Source organism: Humulus lupulus, chromosome 8 (genome assembly GCF_963169125.1).
Source record: "Humulus lupulus chromosome 8, drHumLupu1.1, whole genome shotgun sequence".
Classification (NCBI taxonomy): Eukaryota; Viridiplantae; Streptophyta; class Magnoliopsida; order Rosales; family Cannabaceae; genus Humulus; species Humulus lupulus.
The window spans coordinates 74,677,655-74,687,661 of NC_084800.1; the positions used below are offsets into that span (position 1 = coordinate 74,677,655).

The 10,007-nt window shown below is 43.8% G+C and overlaps 1 protein-coding gene across 1 annotated transcript; it reads left to right on the top strand.

Annotated features, from left to right (window-relative positions):
- Positions 1–4,608: 4,608 nt before the first annotated feature.
- Positions 4,609–9,303, top strand: LOC133797823 (uncharacterized; the record flags this gene model as incomplete). The annotated part of the gene is made up of 4 exons (XM_062235895.1): positions 4,609–5,065; positions 5,146–5,220; positions 5,692–5,753; positions 7,009–9,303. A coding segment is annotated over exon 4 (2,295 nt), but the record flags the coding sequence as incomplete, so codon positions are not given.
- Between the last annotated feature and the right edge of the window lie 704 nt (positions 9,304–10,007).

Genomic DNA, 10,007 nt, shown 5'->3' on the forward strand with positions numbered 1-10,007 from the left:
AATTGGCCAGGGCCTAACTCTTTATAGCAGTTCGCGGAGTGTACAGAATCTCGAATTGACTGAGTTCGATTGCCCACTTTAACAAGCGTCCCGATGCTTCAGGTTTTTGCAAAACCTGCCTTAAAGGCTGATCGGTCATGACGTGTATTGAGTGGGACTGGAAGTACGGCCTGAGCTTTCGCGAGGCCGTGATAAGGCAGAACGCCAATTTCTCCATCATCGGGTACTGGGATTCTGCTCCGAGAAGTCTCTTGCTGATGTAATAGACTGGCTTCTGAATCCAGTCTTCTTCCCGGACTAGCACAGCACTGGCTGCATCCTCCGTGACAGCCAGGTAGAGAAAAAGAGGCTCTCCTACTTTTGGTTTGGATAGTACGGGTGGCTCGGCCAGATGTGCCTCCAGGTCGAGGAAAGCGCTTTCGCATTCTTCTGTCCACTCGAACTTCTTATTTCCTCAGAGCAGGTTGTAGAATAGAAAACACTTATCGGTGGACTTTGAAATAAACCGATTGAGGGTTGCCACCCTTCCTGCCAGGCCTTGGACATCTTTGCGCGACCTGGGTGAGGGAAGCTCGAGCAATGATCTGATCTTGTCGGGGTTCGCCTCGATTCCTCGGGTATTGACGATGAAACCCAGGAATTTTCTGATGTGACTCCAAAAGTGCACTTCTGTGGATTTAGCCTCATGCCATACTCCCGTAGTATCTTGAAGCATTCCCATAGGTCGGAAACATGGTTATCGGCAGTCTTTGACTTGACTAGCATGTCATCAATGTACACTTCCATGTTTTTTCCGATCTGGTCTGCGAACATTCTATTCACCAACCTTTGATACGTAGCTCCGTCGTTCTTCAGCCCAAAGGGCATGACCTTGTAACAATAGACGTTAGTTGGGGTCATGAAACTGGTGTGCTCCTGGTCCGCCGGATTCATGGCGATCTGATTGTAGCCTGAGTACGCGTCCATAAAGGACATGAGCTCATGCCCTGCCGTGGCATCCACCAACTAGTCAATCCTTGGCAATGGGAAACAATCCTTGGGGCAGGCTTTATTCAGATCGGAGAAGTCGATGCAGGTCCGCCATTTCCCGTTGGGCTTTGGGACCAGCACAGGGTTGGCGACCCAAATCAGAAACTTGGCTTCACGGATAAAGCCGCATTTCTTGAGCCGGGCTACTTCTTCGTCTAAGGCTTCAGCCCGGGTTATTCCTAGGCATATCTGCTTCTGGGACTTTGCAGGAATGCTTTTATCCAGATGAAGTGTGTGCATGATGACACTCGGGCTGATTCCCACCATGTCCTCGTGTGACCACGCAAACACATCCAGGTTGTCCCGCAGAAATCTGATCAGCTCCACTTTCCTCTCGCTGCAGAGGTTTTTACCGAGCTTGACCATCCGTGATGGGTTCTGCGGATCAATGTTTACCTCCTCGAGCTCCTCAATAGATTGGAGCTCGGATCTGTCCTCGCCTATTCGGGGGTCAATATCCTCACTTAAGACGATATTTTCCCTTTCGGCGCTTTGAGGTTTTTCAATCTCAGGACCAGACAAAGGGTCCCGAGATTTCTCTTCACCATTTTGGATGGCCATTGCCAGCTGCCCGGGTTTCGATTTTCCCTTCATGGAAATGCTGTAGCATTCCCTGGCAGCGAGCTGATCGCCACGGACAGTGCATATTCCCGTGGAGGTAGGAAACTTCATCGCGAGGTGGCGAATGGAAGTGACAGCCTCAAAGGCTATGTGCGTAGGCCATCCCAAAATTGCGTTGTACACAGCGGAGCAGTCGATGACCACGAACTCGAGGAGTTTGGAGACTGTCCGAGGTGCTTCCCCCAGGGTGATCACCAGCTCGATAGTCCCTATAACCGCTGATCCTTCTCCCGAAAAACCATATAGCATCATGGAGGTCGCCTTCAGATCGGCGACAGTCAAACCCATCTTCTCTAATGTGGACCAGAATAGGAGGTTCACCGAACTCCCATTGTCGATCAGCACCCTCCTAACCCTCCGATTAGCGAGCTGAACTGCTACGACCAGAGGGTCATTGTGCGGGAACTGGACATGGCCCGCATCTTCTTCTGTAAAAATGATCGGTTGCTTCTCCAAACGTTGCTGCTTTGGCAAGCGCTACTTCGGGATGAACTCTACTCCATTATGCGCCTTGAGTTCGTTCACGTACCTCTTCTGGGCACCCCTGCTCGTGCCAGCCATATGCGGACCTCCAAAGATGGTGGATATCTCCCCTCCTATCTCGGGAGGAGGGACGTCCTGATCTACCCGAGACCCGGGCTGACTGGCCGGGATTTCTGAAGCAGGTCGACTTGCTGGAACCCTGTTCCGCGCGTACTAAGCCAAGGGGCCGGCTCGGATGAGAGTCTTGATCTCATCTTTCAAATGCCTACAATCATCAGTATTGTGGCCAACATCGTTGTGAAAACGGCAAAACTTGGAGGTGTCTCTCTTCCCCTTTTGGTGCTTCAAAGGCTCCGGCCTCTTCCAGGGAAGGCGAGTAGAGTTGGCCAGGAAAATATTCTCCGTAGACTGGGTGAGCTCTGTATAAGTTGCGTAGACGGGCTTGAACTTGTCTACGGACTTATTCTTCTTTGGGTCGTGCTGGCTGTTTTCGCCATTCCCCTTTCTTTTGCCTCAACTGAGCTGGTTGTTCTATGTGACGTTTTGGGTCGCTGCCACGACCTCCGTCCCCACTCCAGCGGGCTGATCAGGGACCTGGCTGGTTCCTGAAGCTGAGGCTTCGGCTTCCTCCAAGTTGATCCATTCCTGGGCCCTGTTGAGGAATTCGTTAACCGAGCCAACTCCCTTTCTTTGTATATCTTTCCAGAGTTCCCCTCCGACGAGGATTCCAGTTCTGAGGGCCATGAGCTTGGAGCTGTCATCCGCGTCTCTGGCCCGAGCAGCGACGTTCACGAACCTGCTCAGGTAGGCCTTCAGAGTTTCACCGGGCTGCTGCCTCACGTTAGTCAGAGAGTCGCCCTGGACGTGGGCAGCCTGGGAGGCTCGGAATGCCCTTTTGAAGTCAGCCGAGAAAGTTTTCCAGGAGCTGATTGACTGTCTTTTGCCTTGCTTGAACCATTACCTGGCTGGTCCAGTCAGGGTGGAAGGAAATATTAAACACCTTAGCTCGGGGCCAATGTTGTGGGCCATCATCAGGGTGTTGAACATCCCCAGATGATCCGATGGATCTCCATCTCCATTGAACTTAGACAGGTGCGGCATGCGGAAACCAGGTGGGTAAGCTGTTGCTGCTATGCTGGGGGCGAAGAGCTCCATCTCGTCCCCTGAATCGTATTCATCTTTTTCTTTCTTCGACAGGTGCTTCCTCATCAGCTCCTCCATCTGGGCCAGGCGCTCGAGGGTTTGGTCCTGATTTCCTTGGTTATTCCGGGGCTGTTGAACAGCTCCGGATCCATTGTACATATTTGGTGGGTTATTGCCTCTCCTATCTTGAGATAGGTTATTTGGGGCATTCCCGCCGTTATGGACTTCGGACAGGGCCCCCCCTGAGCAAGCATGGCTGTTGCCTCCTGCTGGCTCCCCTCTATGAGAGTTAAGGCGATTCTCGCAGGTCACCCCCTTGGGTGGCTCGAGGGCTTTGTGCCGAGCTCAGGCGCTGACGCAGGTCTCCGCCAGAAAGGTCACTCCGGCGATTGCCGGTCCAGTAACTCATGCTAGGGAGGCTCGGAGCTCGCCTTTGGTGGTGAGGATCTGGGCTTTCCCTCGGCACCCTGCTATGTCGCGGAGGTCCTGCTGATGGCGGGTTTCTCCTACTACTGCCATAGGCTGGAATATCTCGGAAGGGCCGAGGAGGAGATGGATATCTGATCGGAGATGGAGGATGCCTGACCGGAGAGGCGATCCTGGTTCCGTCAGGACGGATGAGGTTAGGTGGGGGCCTCTTGGCCCTGCCAACATGCAGGTCCCGCGCCTGGCGATCTGGACGAGGCGCAGGACGGCCATTGGGGACGAGCTGATGCTGCGAGCCCTCCCCGGAGCTCCTTCTGAAATTCCCTCGAGCTATCCTGGGCGTGCTCGAGGCTGGTTGGGAGCTGGGAGTCTAAGTTCTGACTGAACGGCTGTACTGTTGTTGTTCGGCTCTAGGCATTTCTCCGAAGTTTGCCTCTCGACGGTGTGACGAGGGAGTGGAGTTGGCTGTCGGAAGTCTGTCCGGGCGGCTATTGTAGCACCCACATTATTTTGATATATATAGCCAATAATCACATGATTGCATTGCATTACATATCATACAATATGTATAATTTGAGCATATGCATATTCTTATAAGTGTTTTCATGTATAAGTATAAAAGTTGTGTATGTGATGTCTATATGTATGCTCAATATTATTAACCTTGTGGCATTTGAGTTGTCTTTTATGGGTGTTTGATGTGCTCAAGATATAAGAAAGTATGAAAAATATGGACAAGGCATGGAATTAAGTGTTGAAAGTGAGATATAGAAGGCAAAATAGGTTAAGTAGTGGAAAATAGTACAATGTCGATTACTAGTATTTCGGTGTAAAATTGAGTATTTATGGATTTACCAAATGTAATCGAGGTATAATTAAGGTCTCATTGATGATGTAAAAATGGTTTTAGAACCATTAGATCAATTCTTGATGGGAGGTATACATAATCAGTGGTATTGATGCAAAGTCAAAACGAGCTTAGCATAAGTGCGCTACGCTCGATCGGGTAAGCATAACTATTGGGTATGAAGTCATATGGACCTAAGGTTTGGTATGAGTGTTTTACACATAAGGATAATAGGCCTAGCAGATGATTAAGTCGAAATTATTGAAGTGATAAGGTTTTCATAAGTCAAAAGGTGAAATGATGAGATGAAAGGTGTCAACTTTTGACAATAAGGCTAAATCATTGAAAATAAGGAATTTTCATCAAACCTTATCACTTTGCACGACCATTATTCTGAAAAACAGAGAGAAAAGAAAACCAAAAACCATTTCTTGGCTGGTTTGAAGAAATTCTAAGGAGATCCAAGTGAAAGCAAAGCCAAAGAAGTAGATTAAGCTTAGTTCTAGCCTTTTTATGGTAAGTTCTTGTACTTGGAAGTTAAACTATGTTTTTGAATTTTTCTGAGAACTTATATATGGTGTTTTATCCTTTTTAAGATATTTCTTGGGGTTTCCAAGTGGTTTGAGGTTTAGAAAAGCTTGAAGAGATTGTTTTCGCCGAAAAGTTGCTCGGTAAGTGAAATTTTGTGTTTTATGAGGTTTTTGGGGTTCTTGGAGTACAAGATGATTTTTGGTTATTTGATTGAGTTTATAAGAGAGTATATATGTTTATAAATGTTTGAATATATGTGGAGACTCATTTAATTTGGGTGATGATCTAGGAGATAAGAATTTTATCAAAATCGGTATATGATAACTTTATGATGAATCATGTTGGTATTTGGGATATATGGTTATGGCAGGTTAATTGATGTTGATTATTGGTGTATTTTGATATTTGAGGATAGCTAAAATTAAGGGGAAACTCTGTCAAAATTTCCCCAAATGTCTAAGATAAATCTAATGCTCGATCTAGGTGGTTTAAGGCATTTTAGGCATGTTTTGGGTATGCAATTTGATATGAAGTCTTATGGGTATTTTTTTTAAATAAGAGTTCAATGTATTACTGCCATCATTATGATGAGAAATCCATGCTATTGTCAGGATAAGCACATCAATACCTAAGACATCACTTGTTACACGGTGAAATATATTGTGGACAAAAGGTAAGTAAAGTACTCAACTGCAACACAAGAATTATGTGTTATGTGAAAGTATGCATTATATGAATATTTTGTGAGTAAGTGGTATTAACATACAGTGACACTTCATCATAAATTTGTATGCATGGCATAATAGTGATATGGTAAATTATTATATGATATAAGACCATGCATGATATTATGATGATTAATTATATGATGCCTTTGCAAGTTTTGTGCAACATAAAAGAAAGTTGTAATAAGAAGTTTAAGTTCAGTGCCACTGTTTTGAAAAGGCAAATGAAAGTGTTAATAAGTGTAAACGGAGGCCTATAGTAGGCTTATAGTGGCTGCCCAATAATTTGGGCTAGGTTTAGTGAACCAATTATATTGTTTGCCATATTTCCGTTTTTATTTCTCCTCCATATGAGTTATTGTTATATGTATTGACACCACAGTGTGTGGCCGCCTTAACTCTTGAGCCTGACGGGGCAACGATGGAATAAGGTTTTTAATGTGCCCTACTGTGGTGAAGGCTAGCCGGAGGAGAACCCATGGGATTTTGTATTATATGTGTAACAAGCCCTGCAGGCATTGACCAATTCAAACAGTGTGCACAATATTAAGGGGCCCAAAATTTAAAAAGAAGTTGTATATGTCCATTGATATTGGGTAATCATTAGCATTGCATGCATTACTTTGCTTACTGAGCTTTAGGCTCACAGTTGTCTTGTGTTGCAGGTAGAGAAAGAAATATGTGAATGATATGAGGAGAACTGAAGCATGGTCCTGACCCTGATTTGTACATATGAACACATCGACCTTTTTGTGGGTTATTTCAGTTATCAGTGAGATGTTTGTAATAAAGTGTGAAGTTATGTTTTGAAAATAAATTGGGTTATTTAATACTTATGTATAATATGTTTGAGACACACTTTATGTTTAATGTAAATAATGTGAAATAAGTTTTCAAGTTTTAAAAAAAAAAAATGTCCAGACTTCCGCAGAAATAAATTATGATATAGTTTTAAAACATAACACCTCAAATATGGTTTTTAACTAAAATAAGTGAGGGTGTTACAAGTTGGTATCAGAGCGCCATGGTTAAAATGTTCTTGTAGACCGTTCATATGTACACATTGAGGAAAGGATAATGCTCAGTTCATCTGTAAGTTTTATGTGTGCATTTATTATGTGCTGGTTGCATGCATCATGTGCTTTATTGGCTAAATGACATAAGTTATGGACATTTTGTCTTAAAAGATATATAATAACACAGATGGATCATGAACATGGTATGGGGGCTACTGAAGGCTCTTGCAGCAATAAATATGAACAAGAAATGGCTCAACTTCGAGCGGTGGTGAATAGACAGGCTGAACAAATTGAGAAGTTGTTAGCAGAACAACGACAAAGGCAAGCACCAACACCACCTACTGAAACTCCAACACCTCCACAAGCTCCACCTCCACAAGCTCCACCTGCAGTGCACCCCATGGAACCATTATATGAACGGTTCCGAAAACAACGCCCACCAGTATTTGAAGGTAGCACTGACCCACTTGACGCACAAGACTGGAAGAGTTCTTTAGAAGACATCTTTGAGTTCATGCAACTAAGTGACAGGGAAAAAGTTTCTTGTGCTGCACATACACTTAAAAAGGATGCTAAGATCTGGTGGGAAGTGGTTAAGCAGACTAGAGAAGTGAATCAGATGACTTGGGCAGAATTTGAACTGGTCTTCAATGAGAAGTTTTATAATGAAGCTGTGTTGACTGCCAAAGTAAGTGAGTTCACTAGATTGCAACAGGGGAATCTATCAGTGGCTGAGTACGCCAGGACATTTGACCGGTTAGCCAAGTTTGCACCAGACTTGGTTAACACTGAAACTAGTAGATTGAATCGCTTCCTGGAGGGTCTACAACCAGAATTGGCTAGAGATGTAGATATGGGACGTACAGGGCCTCTTTCTTATGCTCAGGCTGTGGAGAAAGCTTTGAGAGCTGAACACAGAGAAGAAAAAATAACAAAAGCTAAAGCTGCTACTAGCATGCCTCGTAGAGACACTCCATTCAACAAAGAACAAAGCCGCTTTCACAATGACAACAAAAGAGGGGCCCAGAATTTCCAATTTAGACAAGGACAGAATAAGAAATTTAAAGGAGGTCAGCAAAACAGGCAACCTGGATTCCAACAAATGCCACGATGTCAAACTTGTGGAAAGAATCATTTCGGGGAGTGCAGGCTTCTAACTAAGAGCTGCTTCAAATGTGGCAAGGGGGATCATTTTATCAAAGATTGTCCATTGATGAAGAACCAACAAATGAAGGATGAACCTCAGAGGACAAATGCTAGGGTGTTCACGATTACTCAGGCTGATGCTGATACCAACAACTCTGTTGTGTCAGGTGATATTTTTGCATCTGGTATTCTCACTCATGCATTAATAGATTCAGGTGCCACGCATTCATTTGCATCATTGACATATGTAAAAAGGTTGGGTAGATCGTGTGAAAAATTGTCAGAAGTTTTTAGTACAATGTTACCATCTGGAGAGATTCTGTATTCTACTCATTGGTTGAGGGGGGTTCCTATTTGCATTGATGGTAGGGAATTATATGCTGATCTAATAATGTTAGAGATGGCCGATTATGAGGTGATTTTGGGTATGGATTGGCTTTCAAAGTATAATGCCACTATTGATTGTAGAAGGAAAACAGTGATATTTAAGCCTTCAGAGGAAGATGAGTTTATGTTTACTGGAGCGACATCAAAAAGTTGCATTCCATTAATTTCTGCTATGAAGGCCAGGCGACTGTTGGAAAGTGGATGTGTGGGTTATCTCGCCAGTGTGGTTGACACGTATAAGGAGCAAAAGTTAAAACCGGAAGATGTACCGGTAGTTAGAGATTTCTTAGAAGTATTTCCAGAAGATTTACCGGGATTGCCTCCAGACAGAGAAATTGAATTTGTGATTGAGCTACTTCCTGGTACAGCCCCTGTGTCCAAGGCACCTTATAGAATGGCACCAGCAGAACTAAAGGAATTAAAGATACAGTTGCAAGAACTCCTGGATAAAAAGTTTATCAGGCCTAGTTTTTCACCATGGGGAGCTCCGGTGCTATTTGTGAAGAAAAAGGATGGGACGATGCGAATGTGTATTGATTATAGAGAATTGAACAAGTTGACAATCAAGAATAAGTATCCACTTCCTAGAATTGATGATCTTTTTGATCAATTACAAGGAAGAGGAGTGTTTTCAAAGATTGATTTGAGATCTGGGTATCATCAATTAAAGATTAGAGAAGAGGATGTACCAAAGACCGCATTTCGAACTCGGTATGGCCATTATGAGTTCCTTGTGATGCCATTTGGATTAACTAATGCTCCAGCTGCATTCATGGACTTGATGAACAGGGTGTTTAAGGACTACCTTGATAAGTTTGTAATAGTGTTTATTGATGATATCTTGGTGTATTCTCGATCCCAAGAAGAACATGAGGAACATTTGAGGTTGACATTGGAGAAATTAAAAGAAAAACAACTCTATGCCAAATTTAAGAAATGTGAATTTTGGCTAGAGAAGGTGGCATTTTTGGGCCATATAGTCTCAAAAGATGGTATTGCGGTGGATCCATCAAAGATTGAAGCTGTTAGTAAGTGGAATAGACCAACAAATGTTTCAGAAGTAAGGAGTTTTCTGGGATTAGCAGGCTATTACCGAAGATTTGTTGAAGGATTTTCCAAGATAGCAATGCCATTGACACAACTCACGAGGAAGAATCATAAGTTTGAATGGACTGAAGCTTGTGAGAAAAGTTTTCAAGATTTGAAGCAAAGATTGGTTTCTGCTCCAGTACTTACTATTCCATCTGGATCAGGAGGACTTGTGATTTATAGTGACGCTTCAAAGCAAGGTTTAGGGTGTGTGTTGATGCAGAATGGCAAAGTCATAGCTTATGCTTCTAGACAATTGAAGGACTATGAACAGAAGTATCCAACACATGATCTGGAGTTGGCAGCAGTTGTTTTTGCACTAAAGATTTGGAGACATTATCTGTATGGTGAGAAGTGCGAAATATATACCGATCATAAAAGTTTCAAGTATTTCTTCACTCAGAAGGAATTAAATATGAGACAAAGGAGATGGTTGGAGCTAGTGAAGGATTATGACTGTCAAATACTTTATCATCCTGGAAAAGCAAATGTAGTTGCAGACGCACTGAGTAGAAAGTCTCATGGTAATGTGTCATTTTTGAGGAAACTGACAAGACCACT